This window comes from Heloderma suspectum, chromosome 4 (genome assembly GCF_057233095.1).
Source record: "Heloderma suspectum isolate Gila_16-S chromosome 4, 16-S_ref, whole genome shotgun sequence".
In the NCBI taxonomy this organism is placed as follows: domain Eukaryota; kingdom Metazoa; phylum Chordata; class Lepidosauria; order Squamata; family Helodermatidae; genus Heloderma; species Heloderma suspectum.
In genome coordinates this window covers 176,397,794-176,422,955 of record NC_139461.1, presented here as the reverse complement: position 1 = coordinate 176,422,955, position 25,162 = coordinate 176,397,794, and the positions used below count along the sequence as shown (strand labels likewise).

At 42.1% G+C, this 25,162-nt stretch overlaps 1 protein-coding gene across 2 annotated transcripts in view; it reads right to left on the bottom strand.

Annotated features, from left to right (window-relative positions):
- The window catches only part of PLA2G4A (phospholipase A2 group IVA), a 143,996-nt gene that overhangs the window by 65,993 nt on the left and 52,841 nt on the right, over positions 1-25,162 (bottom strand). For both annotated transcript variants that reach the window (XM_084851403.1, XM_084851404.1), the window contains 4 exons: positions 15,432-15,580; positions 11,627-11,740; positions 9,109-9,146; positions 3,923-4,052 (listed from right to left, as the gene is read on the bottom strand). In XM_084851403.1, the coding sequence (XP_084707529.1) occupies positions 3,923-4,052; positions 9,109-9,146; positions 11,627-11,740; positions 15,432-15,580 (431 nt within the window). The remainder of the gene's footprint in view (positions 1-3,922; positions 4,053-9,108; positions 9,147-11,626; positions 11,741-15,431; positions 15,581-25,162) is intronic.

Genomic DNA, 25,162 nt, shown 5'->3' with positions numbered 1-25,162 from the left:
TGAGCCGGACATCCTAGAGAGTGACATCAAGTGGGCCTTAGGAAGCATTAGTAACAACAAAGCTAGCAAAGATGACAGTATTCCAGCTGAGCTACTTAAGATCCTAAAAGATGATGCTGTTAAAGTGCTGCACTCAATATACCAACAAATTTGGAACAATGAACAATGGCCGCAAGACTGGAAAAAGTCAGTTTACATTCCAATTCCAAAGAAGGGCAATGCCAAGGAGTGTTCAAACTACCGTACAATTGTGCTCATTTCACATGCCAGCAAGGTTATGCTCAAAATCCTACAAGCTTGGCTTCAGCAGTATGTGAACTGAGAACTACCGGAAGTACAAGCTGGGTTTCAAAGAGGCAGAGGAACTAGAGATCAAATCGCCAACATTCACTGGATCATGGAGAAAGCAAGAGAATTCCAGAAAAATGTCTATTTCTGTTTCATTGACTACGCTAAAGCCTTTGATTGTGTGGATCACAACAAACTCTGGCAAATTCTTAAAGAGATGGGAGTACCAGACCACCTTACCTGTCTCCTGAGAAACCTGTACGAGGGTCAAGAAGCAACAGTAAGAACCGGACATGGAACAACCGAGTGGTTCAAAATTGGGAAAGGAGCATGACAAGGCTGCATATTGTCGCCCTGCTTATTTAATGCAGAGTACATCATGAGAAACGCTGGGCTGGATGAATCACAGGTCGGAATTAAGACTGCTGGGAGAATTATCAACAACCTCAGATACACAGACGATACCACCCTAATGGCAGAAAGCGAAGAGGATCTAAAGAGCCTCTTGTTGAGGGTGAAAGTGGAGAGTGCAAAAGCTGGTTTGAAACTCAACATTAACAAAACTCAGATCATGGCATCTGGCCCCATCGCTTCCTGGCATATAGAAGGGGAAGAAATGGAAGCAGTGACAGATTTTATTTTCTTGGGCTCCAAGATCACCGCAGACAGTGACTGTAGCCATGAAATTAAAAGACGCTTGCTCCTTGGGAGGAAAGCTATGGCACACCTAGACAGCATAGTAAGAAGCAGAGACATCACCTAGCCGACAAAGGCTTGTATAATCAAAGCTATGGTTTTCCCGGTAGCAATGTATGGCTGTGAGAGCTGGACTATAAGGAAGGCTGAGCACCGAAGAATCGATGCTTTCGAACTGTGGTGCTGGAGAAGACTCTTACAAGTCTCCTGGACTGCAAGGAGGTCAAATCAGTCAATCCCAAAGGAAATCAACCCTGAGTGCTCATTGGAAGGACAGACACTGAAGCTAAAGCTCAAATATTTTGGCCACCTAATGCGAAGAGAAAACTCCCTGGAAAAGACCCTGATGCTGGTTAAGATTGAAGGCAAAAGGAGAAGGGGACAGCAGAGGATGAGATGGCTAGATACCATCACCGATGCAATGAATATGGACTTGAGCACACTCCAGGACAGAGCGCAGGACAGGATGGCCTGGCGTGCTATGGTCCATGGGGTCACGAAGAGTCGGACACGACTGAACAACTGAACAACAACAAATTGATCTATAAATACAGATCTCAATAGGACAGGTAGAGGGAGGGGAAGACTGCAAACACAAATCCAGGAGTGAAGAAGTACTTGAGAAATCATTGCTCAGCAAGCCATTAATGAGTAAAATGGTCAGGTAAGTCTGAATATCCTGATAGAATGAAGTCTAGGGTTCATCCAGTTCTGAGACATTTGCACTGAGATGTTCATTTTACAGTTGCAAAAAGTCAGCCCATCAGTAGCTCCCCACAACTAGGGCAGAAGCAGATATGGGCAGTTCCAGGGCTCCTTGGGGAAGAAAAGCTTTATGTAACTGATTCCAGAAGCCTTCACACAACCATAAAGGCTCCCACCAGAAACAAGAGCCAGGTGACGTGACATGATTCGCACCAGTAGCCAGCAAGCTGCCAACACCACATCAGAGTCCTCCACAGTTTCAACCGTCATGGTGCAGGAAACAGGGACAGAGCATATAGACCTTTGTTCTAGCAAGACGTATCGCCTCTCCTCTCCCCTTGTGTACTGGGAAAGCTATGGTTCTTGCAAGAGCCATAGTAGGACATACAAATGACATATAAGAAGTGGCTTTTATTCTACAGTACCAATCAAGATACACAGAACAGTCTAACAGTATCACGCTAAGGGTAATAGTTCCTTTCCTGACAGAGTCTTCCACATGACAGAGAGCTGCATGACAGGAACAATGGAAACAGGTGCAGTCCTTCCTGCCACTGAAGCTCCATGGTGGGAAAACCTGCAACTGATGAATCACTGCAAGGTTAAATGCAAAGCAAAGGAACCTGTGACAGAAAAGATGTTGGCAACTCCAGTGTTCACCCAAAACTATACAGAATGTCTGGGAGAGGAGCAATGCTGAATACCCTGCTTCTCAAAGAGAAGGTCCTTACCTTACCATTAATGCCTTCCATAGTCTTCCCACGGTCTCTCCCAGCCCTAATTTTGCAAATATATATTCCAGCCCATGACCTTCACTGCTGCACTCCACCACTCTATTTCTCAAATGTAACTAGCTCTCTTAAACAATTCTACAATTCACCCTTGTTGTCCTTTATGCCTGCAGTGGCATCCCCTCTGAGAATTGCTCAGTGGTGCTTCCTCAATCTCTCTTTCTTGAAAACCCTCTTCAAAAGACACATTTTCTTTTCTTGTTTTTAATCTATTTTTATTTTATTTTTATAAATGAAATAAACACTACTACTAACAACATAATCAGAATCTTCAGTTTCCAACATTACAGTATTCTGAGGAAAAGAAAAAAGGGAGGATAGCAAAAGAAGGAAGAGAAAAAAAGAAAGGGAAAAAAGGATTATATTAAACTTCAATAAGAACAAACCAAATATCCAAATATAAATCCAATTACAGATTATACCTATACAGCATTCTTCCAAACTTTGCAAGTATTAAAAAAAAAAAAAAGCCATATTTTCCAGAAAACCTTTGGCTTAACTCTTCAGACCTGGCTGAAAGAGAGCTTAAGAACACACTATTTCATTTTCTCACATCATTCCTTGTTCCCCTTGCCTGTTCTATTCTTCTTTTCCCTCTGTTGACTCTTACCCTTGCCTCACCCTACCCTTCCCTTCGTTGCCTCCCTTGCTGCCAAACTTTACACTGTAAGCTCCTTAGGGTGGAGGCCTCTTCTTGATTTTGTTTTCTTATGTTACAATGTAAAGCACTTTGTACATTTATGGTGCTGTATAAATAACAATGACCTGCCAATGTTATTCTCTCTGGTATATCTCTGACTACAATTTGGCCTTGGGCCCAGTTTATTGACCTGATCGCCTTACAGTGCAATCCAATACATGCCTACTTGGAATTCCCTTGAGTTCAGTAGGACTTACTCCCAGCTATGTGTGTATAAGATTACAGCACTAGATACTTGCAACTTCTCAATCCCTACATCCCTTTTGCATATTTTGGTTACTCTACAACTATTTGTTCAGTTTTATACATTAGATATCCTACAATCTAAGCTAACAGTCTCTCTCTCCTTGGGCTAACAAAAAATATTTAAAGGGGGGACAGTATAACTGTTTAAAATTAAGGTTAAAATCCAAAATCAATGTCTTAAACTTGCAATCACTACAGGGGAACAAATCCTAGCATCTACTCCAGATTTTGCCAGGGACAGCTGAAACCAAGGGATGCTGATGAAAGAAGACTTTAAAAAGAAACTGCAGAACTATGGAGAGCTGAAATATAAAATAGACCCCGTAGTCACACAGTAACAAAATCTAATGAGAAGATGTGCTCAGACTGTTAAAATACTGACTTAATCACTCAGTTTTGTCATTCTATGATTATTTGCTCAGGAAGGCAGGATTGTGATCCTGAAGACAACAGCCATCTTGACCAAGAACTAGTGACATGAGTCTTCCAAACTTACATCACGAGTGGAGGTCAAATCAGTCCCCAGGAACTTGTTCAGATGGTGCATTATTCTATTCTTCCGCTGCTGTCGGAAAGCCTTCTCTTCATTGCACAAAGCCATGCTGAAACGGAGGTCAGTCGAAGAGCTGTTGGGCAAAAAGCAGACAGCCTTTTATGCTATAAAAGGAACAACTTGAACTAATAATAAATAATCCAGGTTCCCATTAATATCTCTATGCATAAACAAATCCTGAAATATTTTGACATGGCAGAAATGAGGAACCAAAGGAAGTCATGCATGCTGCTTTCCCTCATGTCATGTGCAGACATGAAATGCCACTGTGGTACAACCTGAACAACAACAGAAACAATTCACAGGGAAATCGTCCTGTGAGTGTCCTGCTAAAATTAATGGGAGCTCTTATGCAGTACCTTTCTTTTTTAAAGATTTGTACTAGTGCTGGGACAACATATTTGGCCCCGAGATTTTCATCACTTTTGTAGGGAGGGGCAAAAATAATACTCAAAGTCTTTTGCAATCTTTTGGGGTTGAGCAAAATTATATTTTTTCTGAGGCAGGGTGGCTAACCATGATAGAGATGAGGAGGCCAGTGCAGGCTTCCATCTTTAAAAAAAACCACAAAAAAACCAAGAAAGCCCAGCATTCATTTGTACAAGAGAAATTCTCAGTGAATTGTGCCCTACATGATGTGTTATGGCTAGCGACAAATACAAAATGTTGTTTGTATGTGGAGCTAACTGCACAATTCTGGCTCTAAGCCAGATGAACTAGTCCTATTGGCCTCAATGGAGCTTACTAACAGGGTATATGGGTAGAGGGCTCCAGCCTCAGTCGTGCAAGTTAATTGAAGCCAAGGGATGGGCAACCTTTTTCAGGTTGAGGACCACTTTTGGAGTTGGATGACCTGCTGGGGGCTGTTATGTCCAAAGAAGGTGAGTCTGGAGCCAAAAGAGGTCATGTCTAGTCTAGAACCAATTTTTCCTTTCCTTCTGCTTTTCCTTCAAACAACTCACTCTCATTAGAGAGGAATTGAAAAATCTGGGTTGTTTTCTTGTGTCAAACAACAAAAAACAAAGGGTTTTTTTCTTTTACTTATTCACCTTTCTCCATTTTTTTTAATTTTGCATTGCTTTGCCTTTCCTTCAAACAGTCCCCCATCCACCTTCACCACCATCTCCACTGACAGCAAGTTACTTTTCCATTTTCCCACTTACATTTTAAAGTTTTTCTCCTATCACTCACACTACCACCAGCAGAAGCAGCAAGATTGAACGGACTGGTCATATAGCCCTCTGAGAGAGGCTGCTAGAGAACACTTTGCCTTCTCCAATGAGGGCTTCCACAAATGCTCTCACAGCATTTGCAAAAAGCAGGTGCAATGGCACCTATGGTCACAGGAATGGCAATGACTGTAGCAGCAGGGGAAAGTTCTGGTGCAGATTTGCTACCTGGCCCACTTACTTCAGAAACAGAGCTTATCCCATAATTGCTCCACACAACGTTGTGTCCATGTTAAGTAAAACTAAGGTTACTGGTTTCATATTCCCATAAATAGGTGAAACATAACTTCATTATTTTGTCTCCTGGGAAACATCCAAGTCAGGAATCCAAAGATGCTCTCATGCTTTCTCAAATCATCTTTCCTGCAACTAATTCTGCACATGATCAGAAACCCAAGATTCTACTCATGCAGGTAATACGTAACTAGCTACTTTAGCTTGACTTCATTGATTTTATTTACAAGCCCGTGTGTATGTGTGTGTGGGGGGGGGGGAGGGAGGGAGGGGGGGAGAGAGAGAGAGAGAGAGAGAGAGAGATTGTTGCCTTACCTTTTTCTTCCTCCCCCCACCCCTTTTTCTCACATAAATTCATATATATTTATCTGGAATTTCTCACTATAACCCCCATTTGCTAACATTTCACTGGTATTAAGCCATCCTTTGTGTTCCTAGAGTCTATGTCCTCTGAGCTTTGGGGAAATAAATCCAAAGTTCCTTACTGTTTAACATTTCTCAAGCTGGGTTTAAGGGCGGGGTCCTTGGCAATAAGGCCTAGAAACTCTCCAAGCAGTAGGACAGCCCAGTATAGACTGTAGTGGCAGCCTACAGGTTTATTTTGAGGGGCTGGGAAACCTTTAAAAAAAGAGGGTCCGCTGGTACGGAAAGTCTTCCTCTATGAACTGTCATCAACATGTCCTCTCTTGATGACCTTAAAGCACATTCTCAGGCCTACGTGATTCGCCAGTCTTCCTTTCATTTTATCCTGCTTACACCCATCCGCCAAGGCTCAGCCAAGAATGACAGGTAGTAGCCAAAATGTCTGACTTTGCATAATCGTAATCATTCTTGGCGGAGTTTAGTTTGACTTAAGGCAATTCATGACAAGAAAGCTTTAGAACCCTGGAATTAATGGAAGCAATAAAAACATGAGGCTCTATTTAAGTGTGTTGAAAAAGCTGAATTAACCAGTTGAGCACTTTGTCAAGTCAGCACTGTAATTTCTGACCAGATCTCAGCAACTACAAAACCAAAACCCTACTGATTATTGTTTAAATAACTGAATTCTTCACAAACAGTGAGAAAAAACAAGGCTTGGGTGGGTGTTTTTTGTTTGTTTGTTTGTTTTTACAGTTTTGCTATTAGGGAGGACATCCAAGGATCCTTTGTGGAAAAACCAGATAGATATTGTATTACATAGTTACAGATCAAGTGCATAATGAGGCAGTCAAACTGGCACCTCCAGATTCCTTCCAAGGCAATTTTCTGTCTTCCTTACTCATTCTGCCACTGTTTGACCACATAATGGTTTGACTTTCCTGCCTCATTATGCATTTGGTCTGTAAGTATGTGATCAAAGGTTTATCTGCTTTTTTCCAGCTGCAGTTGAATTCAAAGGGAGATTTAGGCCACAATCCTATGCATATTTATATAGGAACTACTCCCAGCGTGCCCCAGACAGCCAGTTGTAGGACTTTCTTCTGTCTAAAAATGTATAGGATTGCACCCTCATTTACTTGAACTCACTGTGGCTTACTTCTGAGTAGATATATATAGATTTGCACTTTAAGTTATATTTGGCGAAATGTATCTGCATTTTATTTACTGTATTTTTATACCGCCCCACAGCCAAAGCTCTTTGGGCAGTTCACAAAAATTAAAAAACATTAAAATACATTATACAAAGTACAAAACCATTTACGTAAAACATATAAACAGCACACAGAGAGACAATATATATCTAAACATGATTTTAGTTATTAGATTAAAAAATTATTAATGGATTCTGACCACCTGCGGAACAATGTGGATTATATAATCATCACAAAGAAATGATGTAAGATTGGGGAGGATACAAGGGATGATACTGCATCCATGTAGCTCTTCTACAGGCTTTATAACCTTGTTGTAAGCCTGTCACTAAAGCATGCAATTGAAATACAGCAAGGATTTCCACTACATCCTTGATCTGTAAGTCAAACGCACTGCAGGGAGGGTTTGCAAATTTTATTTTGCAGGTAGAAAAACAGGGAAGGAAGTGACGATGGCTTGTTCTACACAAAGGAGTTTTGATTTTGAATAATAAAAAAATAATTGGATCATGTTGCGATTATTGCATTATGAATGTTCTTATAGAAGTGTCAAAATGATGCAATAACAAAAACAAATTGGGCTGTTTGAATGAACTACACAGTTATGGAAACTTGGTCTGTTTTTCAGGAGTGCAATTTGGGCCTTTGTGAGTTTTTTGTGTGGATTTTTTAAAAGCTATATTATATTACTAACTTTTGCAAAGCCTCGAAAAAGAATTGGTACTAACATAAAATGGTTAAGAAGTATGTGGGAAATAGGTTAGTAATAGCAATGAAGGGTGGGTGCAGACTATTTTCTTCTAATTTATTTGATTCTACCCCATCATGCCATCAAAAATGGCACTCAAGGTGGCTTACAATCACTACTAAAACCTGATATAAACAATAAGCAAAAACATAAACACAATTAAAAACAAAAACACAATAACAGAGTAAAACAGTATACAACCCAACAGACCTGCTTACACACCAAAGGCCCGCTTGAATAAAGCAATCTTAGCCTGCCAGCGGAAGGACAGAAAACCAGTGAACCTAGTCTCCCTCCGCAGGGAGTTCCACAGCCAGGGGCTATTATAAATATTATATGGGGCATGAGTGATAATTGAATTATGCCCTACTCTGCAACCACTAGAAGCCTTCGTTTATAATTTATTTTCTGGACAACACAGGATTAAGCATGCTAAAGCCTACTAAAAACTATGGACTAAGCACATTTAACTGTGTTGGCTTGGGCCTCTGTGTTTGGGGCAGGGGGTAGGATTATCACTATATTATCTGGGTTTTCTCTACCACCATGTGGACAAGAAATTTGCCCATAAAACTTCTCAATTCTACATTAGACATCATATTCTGTGTTCCACTGCATGGCTGGAATCAAGTATATTTCCAGTGTTTCTGATTATATGTTCAAGAGAACTGCAGCACTGATTCTTGCCCAAGTATTATTTTGGCTTTCAGGATTTTGCAAACTGGGTAGAATTTACATTCAAGTCCCATTAGTTTAAATCGGAGCCCAACAGTACAATGCTTTGAATCCTTACTGAGAAGTAAATCCCATTGTGTTCAATAGGGCTTACTTCCCAGTAAGCATGTACCAGATTGCAGCCTAACAATACATTCTTGTACGTGTCTGTTCAGAAATAAGCCCCTGTGAGTTCCATGGAATTTAGTCCCAGGTTAGTGAATATAGGATTACAGCCTACTTCTGAGTAAACATATATAACAGGGGTGGGCAAACCTCTGGTTCTCCAGATGTTTTTGCCTACAACTCCCATCAGCCCTAGCCACCATAGCCAATGGTGAGGGATCATGGGAGTTATAGGCCAAAACATCTTGAGGGCCACAGGTTGCCCAACCATGATATTGCGCTGAAGTACACAGTTAAATATCTCTTCTTGTGATTAATGGGATTACTTTGGCTGGATCATGGCCATTTCCCATTTGATATTTTCAGCCTTAAGTTATGCCAACAGTTAAGTCTTCAGATTTATATAAATCATAACCAAGCAACCGGGGGTGGGGGGATGCTTTCAGAGCCATACTGTTGTAACTATTTCCTTATTTCAGTTTTCAGTGTGTCAAGATCACTCACCAAACTTCAAGAGATACCTCCAAAATAATTTCTGTCACCTAAACAAGAAAAGTTACAATAGCATCACATTTTTGTTAAGAAGCTCATGACCTCTTTTTACAGAGTAATTATCAACAACAACAATTCAATTCACTTTATTTAGCAATACAATCACTCTAGCCCTATATAATATGCAAAGGAATAATGGAAAATTTCAGGATGGATGCAGCTTATGCATGAAACTGCTGGGAGAGGTTGTCCAGGGTTTTGTGGTTTGGTGCCACCAATATCCTGATGACACAAAAAACTCTGTCTCTCCTTTCCATCTAAATCTAAAGAAGCTGTTCTAGTTCCAAATCAGTGTCTCAGTGTCTGATATCAGTAATGAACTGAATGAGGGAGAACAAACTGAAGCTTAATCCAGACAGGATTGGGATCACAACCAGGGCATGATGGGAGCTGTAGTTGGAGGGCATCAGGTTGGGATGCCCTCCAACATTTGGAGGGCATCAGGTTGGGAAGGCTGCCCTACACTATTTTTCTACCCTTATTTCTTGTTCTCTGCCTTTTGTATTATCTTATGTAAACCGTCCTGGAACTCGTATATAATTGTTTTAAAATAATCAAATAAATTCATTTATTTGTCCAACTTAAGTCTTTTAAACAGGGTCAATACAGCCCATGAGTACCATCTGATACCTGTCCTACCTTCCACCACAAAAGCCCAGAGTATGTATTTTGCAGAAAAAACTTTGTATTTTAAAAAAAATCTAAGGAAGAGGATACACACTATTTTCTATTTAACAGGGCATCACACTGGGAGAAGATAATGTGCTATTTCAGCACTAGCCTTCACCAAGGCAGAAAGTAATATAGTGCTAACAATATCAAAACGTTCAACTGCCTTGCAATTTCCCCAGCATCTCTTCTTCTAGGAGAACATTAACCAAGTACCTGCAATAAGGAACTGGTTTTATTCATTGTCAGATATATATTGCATCCTTTTCCTATTGCTCAACAGTTAATAACATTGCCTCATTACACAAATAATCACAACAGCTCTGTAAGGCAAATAACTATTATTCCTCTTCTTACTGATGGGAAAAACAAGGCTGAAAGCAACACTGAAAGTCAAACATTCAGTCTATATTTGAATGGGCCTTTGCATCCATGTTGATGTCCAAAACTATACACTGGTCCACAGTGATGTTCCAGCTACATGAACTGAAATGTTTAGGAGACAGATGTTTTAATTCATACATACTTCAGGAGAAGATCTCTCTCCCAGGGGAAAAAAGCAAACGATCGCATCAGCTTTCACAAACCTACGGTAGCTAACTAGAACAAACAAAAGCCATGATCCTCCAGGCACTAACTCTTGAGTAATCACTTTCAGCTCTCTTGGACTTTGAGGGAGTAATTGGTTTGATAGCTGCAGCATCTAAATGCAAATCTACAGCAAAGTGTCACTAATCATGTACGACTTAATAAACTTGGCAGCCAGATGCACCGAACTGTATTCCAGGGCCCCTTTACCTCCCCAATGCACATGTGATATGATTCTGTGACCACATATCACCTTCTTCATTCTCTAATTCCTTCCCTAAAACCTGTCATGGTACAAATCACAGGTTCATTCTGCCAGTCATTCTGGGGGTGTTACTCTTAGCTCACCATGGAAGGAGGACATCTGAATATTATGGCCATTCAGAAGGAGAAGCCATGCTATGGAGTGAGCTTGATAGCAGAACTCTCAGGATATTTGGGAGTACTCCCCTGGAGCTCCCAGGAGCAGTATCAGGGCTCCTGCGATTTCCTGGGAGTCTTTTGACTAAAGAGATGAATGCTTTGAAAAATAATGTTGTATTACAGATAATGTAAAAAGTGCCAAGAACAGGGAACTGAAGAGCTTAACAAGAACACTTTCAAAGACAGTTTGAATGAACCAGAGCACGGTAATTGTGAGTCGGGGGCAGGGGGGGCAGCAACGGATGGACGGATGGACAACACATCAACTCCAGTTATGTAAAGACTGGTGTCGTTCATTGAAATGAACAGGAATCAACTTTTGACACTAGATTATAAATGCTCAAAAAGATGGGGTTGTAATTAAGTGTCAGAACCCATCCATGCTGAGTTCAATGTCTGGCTTTTGGCTTCATGTGTATGGCTCACCACAGGTTACATCTAGCATGGAATGACTTTTCTGCCACCACCACACCTACAAAACCTTCAAGAAGTGAAATCAGAAGGTGGCTGAGTCATGCTCTCAATATGTCAATCACCACCTTTTAATCATCATTTGAATCCATTTGCAGGGTCCTGCTCTATAGCATGCTTCTCATCATATTCAATCCCAGCACTTATCAGAATTGATATCACTGCCTGACATGGCTATCTGGGATCCATTGTCAGGAAGAGCTGCTTCTCTACAATCACTGAGGTCATAATACATTCTTAGCCAACCACAATACAGCTGACAGTTTTGCCATTGACAGCGACAGAATTGACACTGTACCAGTAGGATTTTGCAACTTACTTTACTAATGATGAATGAGACTTCTTTCTTCTCTCCCTCTTTCAAAGATGATATGGGAAACGTTGCTGTACCAATTGTCTCATCCATCACATAATTCGCATCCATAAGAGTGATCTACAAAAGACATACAGTTTTAAAAAATCACATTTTTGCCTTCAGTTGCTCTTTGATTGATCCGTTATTCCAATTAAGGAGCTCGGCTGCATCTTGCAAGCTCTCCTTGCTGCTGGCTTCCCCCAACCCCTTCATGAACAACAGGTTTCTTTGCTTGGGAAGGGTGAATAGGCAGGAGGCTGGCAAGAAGCGGGGCGGGGGAACCCATTTTCGATAAGATCCAAATTCAGCTCAAAGTGGCTCAAAATGAGTTGAGTCTTTTTGAACTGATTCTGAATTTGCCCCCATTACCAGCTAGTATGCGGATGTTGTCTTTTTGTTTGTCATCACATCTAGCTAAAAGAAGACCAAATTAGTTAGCACATTTATGTGAAAAAGATAATTTAAGTAGAAGACTGTAGTCATGTAAAATTAGATATTCCAAGCATTAAATTCTGAACTAACTATAGTACACATTCTACAAACTGGTATTAAGAGGAAAATAAGCTTTTGCAACAGAATTTGCATTATTTTGCCAAGACTACAGAGCACTGCAGGCTCTTGAGTGTTAGCTTTCAGAATTTTCATCACATACTTCCACAACAAGCTAAGCGTGTTATTTTAAGGAAACTTACTAATTACCAGTCCTATGTGTTCGCCTTCAGGGAACAGATATTTCTGTAATTTTGTCTCTCAACTTTGGTTATATTATATTGCAAACTCTCTTGGACCACTACAAATTGAGAGCTAGCTCATAAAATCACATATTTTCTAATGACTTCATGAACTCGTGTTAAAAAACTAAGGAAAACTCATAAAATAAAAACAGGTTTTGTTTTAGAAACTGCCCCACTGCTCTCCTTAGCGAGAAACAATTTCAGCAGATCCAAGATTAGCGGCAAGTGAATGACTCATTCAACTGAAATGGCAAAATCCCTTTCTCATTTCTTCTGAATAACCAAGGGGAAATAACATAGTGAGTACTAAGAACAGGAGTACTCATAAAGAGAAGTAAAACAGGATATCACTGGGCTGAAAGCACCAGTTTAGATTCCACATATAAGTTCAACTCCCTTTTTCTGTTTTAACATGAAATGAAGTCAGCATACATGCAACACAGGTATGCCTATACTATGCCTATACTATGCATGTATAGTGCATAGGGTATGCCTATACTATGCATGAATGTATTTGATCGCTTTGGACCACAATCACCAGAGTCTAGCAGTTCTGTAGGTTCCCTTCACAGAAACATGGAGGTTAGATGTGGTTACGCAATGGTGAGAGAAGAGAACAATGCTCAATAGCTGTGGAACTCCCTTCCCTAAGGAACTCCGCCATGCCCCCTCTTTAATGAGCTTCCGCCGTGCATTAAAAACGTGGTTGTTCAGGCAGGCATTTGGGGTGGGTTAGGGTATTTTAGAAAACGTTTTTATTGTAGAATTTTATTGTTTTAAACTGTTTTATTATATGTTGTACATCGCCCAGAGTGGCTGGGTGACCAGCCAGATGGGCGATTAATAAATTTTATAAATAAAATAAATAATAAAAATAATAGGCTCTCAGAGGTGCTAACTTCTGTAGAGCCAGTGTGGTATAGTGGTTAAAGTGCTGGACTGGGAGTCAGGAGATCTAGCTTCTAGTCCCCACTCAGCCATGGAAGCTCACTGGGTGACTTTGGGCCAGTCACTGACCCTCAGCCCAACCTACTTTGCAGGGCTATTGTTGTGAGGATGAAAAGGAGAGGAGGAGCATCATGTACACCACCTTTGGTTCCTTAAGGAGGAAAAAAGGCAGGATATAAATGTAATGAATAAATGAATACCTTTTTTACTGTTGTGTTATGTGCTACAACTGTGGCATTTTTTTAAAAAAAGGTTCAAGGACTCAGCCCTATTCAGCCCTGGAAGCTTTGCCTCACAAAATTTCCTTAACTCATTTATCCTTATAATTAAGGGCAGTGTTATTTTACAAATGGTGATCAAGGCTGTGAGAAAGCTAGCTGCTCAAGGCATCTGCCTCTTGGGTTCCTCAGCTCACTCCCTTTTCTCCAGACTTCTTAGCAAGACCACATGCTGCTCCCTCTCTTCACACTCAGGACTTGGGCCTAGTTCTCACTGAGATGATAAACATGTTTCTGGGCTATCTCACTTCAGACTGCAGGAGGGGGACTCGCATGCCTGAATGCTCCTCCGTACAAACAAATTCCCTCCACAAAGAAAGCTAGATGTCAAGGAGAACGGTTCCAGCTGAGCCTGACATGCTAGTTTTATATGTGTGAGAATAATTTGGAGGAAGTTTACCATCATGTGAACACGCATCTGTAATCTGAAGGGCTACCGCCCTTCACAGATTTACCACAAACACAGATTTACCACAACGGTTAAAAAAGGCCTTTTTCTAGTGACATTTTTGCTCACCTCCTGCTGAACTCTCCTGCGTGTTGCAATGTCCTCCCTTAAAGGTAAAGGTAAAGGTGTCCCCAACCAGTCGTGTCTGACTCTAGGGTGCGGTGCTCATCCCCGTTTCTAAGCCCAAGAGCCAGCGCTATCCGAAGACACTTCCGTGGTCATGTAGCCGGCATGACTGAACACCGAGGTGCACAGAACGCTGTTACCTTTCCCGCCGAGGCGGTACCTATTTATCTACTTGCAATTTCTTGCTTTCAAACTGCTAGGTTGGCAGGAGCTGGGACTGAAGACGGGAGCTCACTCCGTCACGCAGCACTCGGGTCCCGAACTGCTGACCTGCCAACCTTCCAGTCTGCAGTTCAGCGTCTTAACCACTAAGCCACCGCGGTCCCATAATGTCCTCCCTTAGTTCCTTGTAAATTCAGGAAGTCCATGTCAGGAAATTGTAAGGCCCCAGGCCTGAACCAAGCTATTAGTAGTTTTAGAGGGGCTTATTTGCCCCATAATGCTCTCTGACTTTGGTTCAGAAGGCTGCTGTTTTCCTTAGCAGGCCTCCTGATTTACCAGGATGAGTCAAAGTGTGATAGTCAAGCACATTCCATACTAATGTGGAGTGTCTTATCAAGATGTGCCTGGGAAGTGAAGTTTGTCTGTCTTAAAGCTGCAGGTGGCTGTGCTGGGAACCAAGCACTGCTAGTCTATGCTGGGAATGAACACTAGTTGGCGCTTGCTAGGGTCGTGCTGCCTCACTGCTAACATGTATTGTGTAAGACCCCTTTTACCCCATGGCTGAAACTGTCTGATCCAACCACTGGGTACGCCTCTGTGCTATAAGTAACTCAATAAAGTATCTCCTTGTAAGTAGACCTGGATCTGATTTATCACTATCTTGGCACCTCTAAATTAAGAGTTTGAAGCCTACTGCAGGGGCAATACAGAAATCAACAGACAATGTGGGCAAGAAGCTTCAGGGTTCTGCAAAAACAGTGTCAATGCACTCAGATACTCCCCATATTCAAGCATACTAATTCTGCCTCCCTTAGACAACTCTTCCTTCCTGTTATCCTTCCTTTCTTTTTTAAAATAAAAAAGCCAGTTCAACTGAAATATGGACAGAAGGCTTACAATAAATGTAAATGACTTTGTATGCTTTATTTTGAATACTACTCTGCAGTTTCCCTGGGCTAAATATAGATGTCTTTGGATTCCCCCCTCCCCCACAAAAAAGCATTTATTTTTAACACAAAATATAAACAGGCCTGTGTATATGGTCTCCACACCAATACAATTAGTGTTGGTACCTCCAGGACATTTTCCTGGTTGGGATCCAAAATTATCTGGAAGGTCTCATTCCACTCTGGGTTCACGTTGTTATTGATGTGTTTTGTTCTCTTTCTGCTGTCTGGGGCTGTTGGGATGAAGAGCTCCACGTAGGGATCAGGAGTGTCAACTGTAATAAAATAAGGACAGGAGAGTGTCAATAATAGCGTCTTCAGAAAATCGGACGTAAATCATATGGCCCATTGCTCTCAACTGAATTCTTATGAACCATGCTGCTTCTTCATTCCTACACAGATGCCCTGTAGTTCTGGGCTAAATTGTTGCTATTTTGCGCAACAAGCAGGTCAAGTTAAGGGCACAACACTAAGCTCCAGATACGAGAAGTTTGAGGATTTAGCAGAAACCTCCCTACACCAGCATATTTTGAATACGCCCCCAACAGCAGCCCTACCCTGGCAGATTTCCAGGCACAGACCAATGCTATGCTGGCAAATCTCCACTGTCAATAGTAAAAGGGCCAGAACTGGGTGGTAATAGGGATATAGCAGGGGAAGAGTGGACTTAAGCCAAATCCTTTGCACCTAGCCTAGCATGACATTATACCAACAAAAGAAGTGGTATAGTTCTCCCACTGAACTCAATGGAGAGCGCAACAACACTGCTCCACATCTCCTCCTGGCTTCCTCGCAGGGTAGAGTACAAGATTCTGACAAACCCACCAAAGCACACTTACAACAGTACATAAAGCCCAGACAGGACAACCATAACTCATATGAAAGGGTGCACAGGTTATTTGAGAGTCAAACAAGCCTTGCACAACCCTTGAGGGTTGTTTGAACCTCAAATAACCCATGATGGTGTTACGGATTTTCCTTTGTTTGAGCTATCTGTCTATTTGGAAGCCTTTAGCTGCCTGTTTACTTCCTATAGCAGATAAAAAATACTTCTAACCGAAGTGTACACCAAAATTTGTTTTTGGTGGATTCAATTTTGTTTTTGTACTAAGACTTAGTGGTAAAGGAAAATCTTTTTTGATCCATTTATTATTTTCATTAGAAATATGCTTGTAACATCACATCAAAATATAACTTGCATATAAAAACATGTGTTGTTAAACAGAGCATTACTGATGATCTTTAGATCTATTTTTTTTAACTATTAAGAATTTCTTAAACGTTTCTTGTTCTTAGACCTCTAGTCTTAGGGTGCAATCCTATGGCTGCTAGACAGTGTCTAGATGGACATAGGATTTTTCGGTTTATGGAAGCCAAGCTCGGAGATGGCTCTCCAAGCTTAGTTCCCAGAAATCCAACTCCCCGCCTGCTCCCCCCCACACACACACCTCATAGGAGGTGAAGTTCATCCCCAACTCCATACTCAGAACAGCAGTGCAGAGTGGCCAAAAAGGGGGCGGTCCTGGGGACGGGGAGGGAACCACGGAAGCACCGGTACAATCCTTCCTATGCGCCAGCTTCCCCCCTCCACCTGGCTTCAAGGTGCCCCAGTTAGGCAGCCTAAATCGGCTGTGTAGCCACAAATGCAGGGTGGCCGAAGAGCAGAGAAGAAGATCCCTTCCATGCTTCACCTGCCCTGCATTGGATAGTTGGCCACCTATGAATTAGGAGGCAGCCAACTATCCCCATAGGACTGCACCCTCCATAGCTTAAAAAGGAGAGATCTCATTTTAAGTACCAAGTTCCCCATTCAATACTGAATAGGCTATTCAGCTGACAGGTACACAGGCCTCGTGAGCTTCTAATAAGAAGTTCCTGCATTCTAAAATCAGCACATATTTATACCTTTTTTGTGTAGAGATTACCTTATAACTAATATTGTCAACTGTCCCATAAATTAGGGTCACAGTCTTAATTATGTCTTTGTTATTAAACATTCTTTAAAAAATGGAACATACATAAAAGGCTTACACGTACACCTTTCAGGCTAGATAAAATCAATTTTGAATTATACCTTTGAGAAGATAACTCTTTCTCAAAATTAAACTTAAGTCTATAAATTTTTCTCAGCATCTGTATATCAAGCTTTTTGATGTGTATACCTTACATAATAATTTTTGCTCATTAACTGATAAGCAAAAACTTTACGTACACTTTTTACCTGAAATAATACAGCCACACAGCTGTTCATTACTCATATAACATTTTGGCCCAAGTGATAGGGCTTTAAATCAGCATTTTCTCTTTGGATACCATCCAGGTTATCTTGACCATTATTTGTACGCCATTTACCCAGAATATATTGTGAACCAGTTTGTCTCTCTGTGTTATCTTCTCTTTAACACCATTTAATACAATACTTCTTACTTATTTACTTTTTCAAATTCTTAACTATTCACCACTAAAGTTTAGCATTTGCATTACATAAGAATACATCTTATATTGTTTTAAGAGAGGTGGGTTAGCATTTTTTCAATAGTCTTCCCAGTAAGCCCAAAGCAAAATCAGTTGTTTCGTAAAATCCAGGACAATGGTCAGGTTCGCACAACACATCACAAACCCCCATCGCCCAATCAGGGTTGCATATTCAAAATGACAACCACACACGCCACAGCTCATAGTGGGTTAAATAACCCTCGATGAACCAGCTGTGTCATGTGAGCTGGCTGTGTCGTGAATCAGCCCTATATATCTCTGGCCTCATGTTGTGCAAATGTGTGAACGTTTATGCAAAGAGTCCATAGGCTCCTAAGTGACACTAACGTTATGCTGGCATAAGCAGGTCACCAGCATAATGAAATCACTGGACTGCCCACATGTTTGGTCTGTTTCAACTGTGGGCCATAACAAAATGGCAAAAACAACAGCTAAAAACAGTATGATAAAATGAGTCAGCCACTAAAAACCCAAAAATACATACAAAGCAAGCCAAAGTACTAGGACCACCTTCACCCACATCAGCCTGTCCACATTTTAAGATCAGCAAGAGAGGCTCTTCTCATTTGCCCACCTGTGAGAGCAGTTAGGTGGGCAACCACATGTGAGAGGGCCTTCTCTTCAGTGGCCCCACACCTCTGGAATAAGTTACCATCGGAGGTCTGTCATGCTCCAACATTGCAGGCTTTTAAGAAGACCTTGAAAAGGATTGCTGTTGTTGAGGTTTTTGTTGTAGTTTTTAGTGCTGTTTTCATTGTTGGTTTTTATTGCTGTTTTTATCATTCTTAATATCCTATCCATTTTATGTGTTTTACTGTTGCATGCCACCTTGGGAAAGCTTCTGCCCTGAAAGGTGGCCAAGAAATATTTTAAATAAATAAATAAGCTATGTATAACAGTAATCAAACTATGGCTCAAGTGATGTTCAGTGGCAAGCACCCTAAATTACAGTCTGCTACATGCAAGTCAAAATATTTTTCCCGTTGCTTTGTGGCTGCCAGGGCAAAGATGGCCACAGAACTAATATTCTTTGTATCATCAATGGAGAAAAGAAATTCTATTTTCTGTGTATTAGACCAATGTTCACAATCATACAGAGTTTGATTTAAAAATCTATTCTGAACATTCCTATCAGCAACAGAGTAATGAGGAATGTCTCCCGCTATGTCCTTCCCAGCTATGTAACAGTATGAACTGAAAAACACAATACGGTACCACCTGTATAAAATCGTGAAGGGCATTTGTTGGAATCTCAGTAATGATAAGCCACTCCTTAAATCAAATTTAGACAAATAAAATAAGTAGTTTTGCAGCCAATGATGACATTTTGATCATTACATAGCAGGGTGCTTGATTTTACATTTGCCAGGATCATTGTACAAAAATATCCCTGACAGCTTAGCAGTCTTCTGCTGCATTCTATTAAAATACTTCCTGGAAAAATCATATAATTGGATCAAGTGATGGATTTTTTGGAACCAGGTACTTAACAGACATAGTTGAACAGAGACTGCTCGAATAAACATAGCTTTGGCAGCCTGGCTTCTGGCATATCAGTTAATTTGAGGGTGCTATTGCACTCATGTCCTGCTTGTGTGTTTCTCGTGGGCAGCTGGTTGGCCATTGTGTGAACAGAATGCTGGACTAGATGGACCTTTGGTCTGATCCATCATGGCTCTTCTTATGTTCTTAGGACTTAGCTCTACTGGGGGCATTCCTGTCTCTGGTCTAACAGAAGACCTACTACTAGGGAATCCCAGAATCTATTTTATGTCCCAAAAGAATTCCAGTTTTATTGCACCATAAAGGCCCCTGATTTTGACACCCTATTTGGGCAGACAACTTTGTTTCTAAGATGTTCAGATCAGTGTAACTTGCCTACCCCGATAGAAAGGCCAAGATTTCAGTATACTTGAGTGTTGAGAGCAGCCACTCCATCCTTAACCAACCCAGATCCAAGTGCTTTTTCCAACTTCCCATCTGGAGTATATCAGACCCAGATAATGGAAGGATCTGACCTGCTCAATTCTACAGAAAATGATAAGCCATACTAAGGATGAGGAAGATTTCATTTCGACCGCATTTCTATGTGAGCCAACCTAATTCACATTTCCCAGTCTAATATGCAAATAACATAGTTATCCTTCAGATTGCACACTTTTCCTAATTTTGCAATGTGGTTCTCAGCAAAAACACTGCATTAGGGATGTTGGAGAAATCCACCACGGACTCAAGTGAGGCCGGATTCTTTGGAATCCGGCTCCCCAGAGTCCGTGGCAGAACGGCCTCCCCCCTGGCACCCCCTGAAATCCCCCCCCCGGGACGGACCTACCTGGCAGTGGATGCGGTGGCAGCAGCAGATGCGGCGTCAGCCGCAGATGCAGCGGCTCCGGCTTGTCTTCCAGCCGCTGCTGGGCTGCTGCGGCCGCAAATGGCAGCCATCGTTGCAGCCGCCATTTGCGTGGCTGCCTTTTGCCGTGGTAGGCTATGTAAATGCTTATGTAGCCTATCATGGCAAACAGCAGGGACACAAATGGTGGCCGCTATGCCATTTGTGCCCCTGCTCTTTGCCATGATAGGCTACGTAAGTATTTAAGTATTTACGTAGCCCATTGTTGCAGCTGCCATTTGCGTGGCTGCCTTTTGCCGTGATAGGCTATGTAAATACTTACGTAGCCTATCATGGCAAACAGCAGGGGCACAAATGGCGGCCGCTACGCCATTTGCGCCCCTGCTCTTTGCCATGATAGGCTACGTAAATACTTACGTAGCCTATCACGGCTTAATGCAAGGACGCAAATGGCGGCCGCTACGATGGCTGTCATTTGCCGCGGCAGCAGCCCGGCAGCAGCCGGAATCCAGCTGCGGGCAGCCCTGGCCGGTGGCTCCGCGGAGTCACCGCAGAGCGGAGCTGGCAGGGGAAGATTCCAGGGGGAGGGACGGAGCGCCTCTCCCCCACCATGGACACCCCAGATTGGAACGGTAAGTACAATTCGTACACTGCATACACAAATGCATACATTAGAAAATGTTGCATACAAAAATGTGCATATTAGGACAAATTGTGTACGTAAATAAATGCAAATGTCCGTGCAAGTTCTTTTTTTAAAAATTGCAGAAATTGGACAGAACAAGCTTATGACTGAATCCATATAAAACTCACATGGACCAGAAACAGACTGGAAACCAAACTACACGTTATGCTAATCGCAGAGCATATAGCTGAGGCCTATATTTTCCTTTTTTAATCTGCATGCATGGCTCCAATTCAGATCAGGACTCCAGGAGGAGTAGGTTAAACCTTTTCCCTCTCATTCCCCCCACCCCCAATTCCCGCACATGTCGGGGAGGCTTAAGAAAGAAAAAAAGTATCCATTGGAGTCAATGCAGAGTGTTTTCTTTCAATGCAGATTTTTTTCTCAAGAGTACAGTCGGGGTGAGTGGGTTGTAAATTGCCCCCCAGACCTCCCAGTCTTGCCCAATCCTGATATAGATGGAGCCATGTTACATTGGTTCTAAAGGTATGACACTGGTTGCCTATTCACTACTGAGCCCAAGTCAAGGAGTTGGTACTTACCTTCAAAGTCCTAAGTGGCTTTAAATATCTGAAGGAGTGCCTCCTCCCATACCAATCTGCTCATGCATTAAGATAATCAGAGGAGGCCTCCACCATGTTCCATCTTTAGGAGAAGTGCACTGTGCATGTTCAAAAGAACTCTGTGGTGGCACCCTGACTTCGTAATGCCTCCTTAGGGCGTATGCCTAGTGCCAACACTGCATTCTTTTTGGTGCCAGGTTAGAACCTTTTTATTTGCCCGGGCATTTTAAGCTATTATATTTTTACCTGGTTGAACAGTTATTCCTCTCAATTTTATTGCATTGCTGTTTAATGGTCTATGTTGTTTTTAACTGCATTGTAGATTAAAAATATTTATATATGCCACCCCACAAACCATTTTTGGGAGAAAGATGCAATCTATAAATTTTTTAAATACATAAATAGATGCTTTGTGTATTTAACGTGTAATTTATGATCAAAAGATTTTTGTGACAGGAACAGAGAGGATAGATAAAGGGCAACAAATCCACCTGAGCCCGTGAGGTAAAACTCACAAATTTATTTTTCCAACAACAGGTAGACAAATCCTACCATTGTTTAATCTGGGAATAGCATCACTGACATAAAAATTAAACAAGAAATGGCTTGCTTTGTCTTTCACAAAATAAATGTCATTTCTTATCAGACCTACGAGAGCAGTTCTGATCTTCACAGTGATATTTGAATGCAAGATCTGAATGGGGGGCCAGGGATTGGAGAACGTCTCTCATAACTTCTCCTTATCAATTTTTTCAGAAGCTGCCTTTAAATCCAAGAAGCTTCATCCAGCCCAAACTTTTTATACCCATAGTAATAAACCGCATCAATACAAAGCAGTTGGGTTAGCCCATTCTAAATCCTATTTGCTTTTCAGGAAAAACCCTCCCTCAGCCCATGTCTCAATATTTAAGCTGCAGATAATTGGCACACAGCTTTGTCAGGATATCAGTGTGACTGATAGGTCCATAGGCTTATTTGAGAGTTAATTTCTGTCACCTTTTTGTGGATTCAAGTACAGCCCTCTGGTTCTACTTGAAAAGCACAAGGCTAGGAAGATGAATAAAGTGGGTAAGGTTCACTGTTGTGTTTACCCACCCCTCCATACCAAGTCTGAGTATTTCACTAGGGATAACATCTTCCCCTTATAATAGGAAACCTGAATGAATTTTTTTCTAGTTCTTTGAAAGTGACAACGGACCAGGGTTCTGGCAGAGAAATATCATGGGATGAACTGAGAGCGTTAGAGCCATAAACTGGATGTGACCTTTTTATCAATGGCTAGTAATTTCACATGCCAGCAAGGTTATGCTCAAAATCCTACAAGCTTGGCTTCAGCAGTATGTGAACCGAGAACTACCGGAAGTACAAGCTGGGTTTCGAAGAGGCAGAGGAACTAGAGATCAAATTGCCAACTTTCGCTGGATCATGGAGAAAGCAAGAGAATTCCAGAAAAATGTCTATTTCTGCTTCATTGACTATGCTAAAGCCTTTGATTGTGTGGATCACAACAAACTGTGGCAAATTCTTAAAGAGATGGGAGTACCAGACCACCTTACCTGTCTCCTGAGAAACCTGTACGAGGGTCAAGAAGCAACAGTAAGAACCGGACATGGAACAACCAAGTGGTTCAAAATTGGGAAAGGAGCATGACAAGGCTGCATATTGTCGCCCTGCTTATTTAATGCAGAGTACATCATGAGAAACGCCGGGTTGGATGAATCACAGGTCGGAATTAAGATTGCTGGGAGAATTATCAACAACCTCAGATATGCAGATGATACCACCCTAATGGCAGAAAGCGAGGAGGATCTAAAGAGCCTCTTGTTGAGGGTGAAAGAGGAGAGTGCAAAAGCTGGTTTGAAACTCAACATTAAAAAAACGAAGATCATGGCATCTGGCCCCATCACTTCCTGGCATATGGAAGGGGAAGAAATGGAAGCAGTGACAGATTTTATTTTCTTGGGCTCCAAGATCACTGCAGACAGTGACTGTAGCCATGAAATTAAAAGGCGTTTGCTCCTTAGGAGGAAAGCTATGGCAAACCTAGACAGCATAGTAAGAAGCAGAGACATCACCTTGCCGACAAAGGTCCATCTAATCAAAGCTATGGTTTTCCCAGTAGTAACGTATGGCTATGAGAGCTGGACTATAAGGAAGGCTGAGCACCGAAGAATCAATGCTTTCGAACTGTGGTGCTGGAGAAGAGTCTTACGAGTCCCCTGGACTGCAAGGAGGTCAAATCAGTCAATCCTAAAGGAAATCAACCCTGACTGCTCATTGGAAGGACAGATACTGAAGCTGAAGCTCAAATATTTTGGCCACCAAATGCGAAGAGAAAACTCTCTGGAAAAGACCCTGATGCTGGGAAAGACTGAAGGCAAAAGGAGAAGGGGATGGCAGAGGATGAGATGGCTAGATAGCATCACTGATGCAATGAATATGGACTTGAGCACGCTCCGGGAGAGAGCGGAGGACAGGAAGGCCTGGCATGCTATGGTCCATGGGGTCACAAAGAGTTGGACACGACTGAAAAACAAAGTAGTCCTGATGGCTATATGTTACCTCCAGGATCAGAGACAGTATGCCTGTGTACAGCAGTTTCTGGAGAACATGACTGGGGGTGGGGGGCATTATTGCACTCATGTCCTACTTGTGGGCAGCTGGTTGGCCACTATGTGAACAAAATGCTGCACTAGATGGACCTTTGATCTAATCCAGCAGGGCTCTTATGTTCTTATGGGCCTGGCCATGGCTCAGAGTCAGGTCTGCACTCTACTAGCCTCTCACTGTTGCTTCTTTCTACATAGCTCAGTGTAGACTAGAGGCAAAACTACTGCTAGGTATAGGGGGCTGTAGATGTCTTGTAGTACACACTAGACTAGAGGCACTGTCTCATACTTTGACCTTGACCAGAAGCACATGGACCAAAATAAGTCCACCAGCACTTGGAAAGAATGTTGTACTTGGATTATGGGAGCCTCTGGCAAGTAGATTACACAAAGACGCTGAGAGGACAAGATGTGGAGGGATATATTTATATGCATGCTAGCCAAATGTCCATCATAAATAGGAGTTGGGGGAGGAGCACAGGAAGAGCTTGTGTTTGGGAAGAACCTAGGGAGTGGGGAGAGCACAATGCAATTCTTGCACTCCATGCACAAAGATATATTGCCCTCCCCGCTCTGGGTGGGAGCTCTGTCACTGGAAACCTGACTACCCTGTGTCAGGGATGAGGGACAGAAGAGAGCTTTTGCCATCTGCCTATAATAGGAGGAAGCAAAGGACTTACCCAACCCCATTACCTTATTTACTAGAACAAAAGTACCCTCTGGAGTTCTGAAGTATCCACTACAGTCGTTCAGTAGTTCTTCTTTCCTTTCACACCATCCTCCTAGTGCCCTGAAATAGCCTCCTGCCAGAGGCAATGATGGGTGGCCACCCAGCTGCTTACCATCGGGCTTCCACTGTCCAGACCATCCTTCCAGCCCCATTTTTTCTCCTACCTCTGCTCCTCCCGTCTGCTCCATTCTCCTTCCTTCTCTTCACCACCTCTGAGGTGACTGAGGGGGCGTGGAAACTCTGCACTCCACCACTTCCAACCCAACCAAGATTATTTATTTATAGTATTTTTATACCTCCCATTAACAAAAGGTTTACAGGTGGGTGGTTTACCGATAAAATGTTAAACCATAAAATATATCAAGACAAGCTCCAGTCAGGCCAGCCGTGGCGCAGAATGGATGCAAGCCCCTGCCACAGCAAC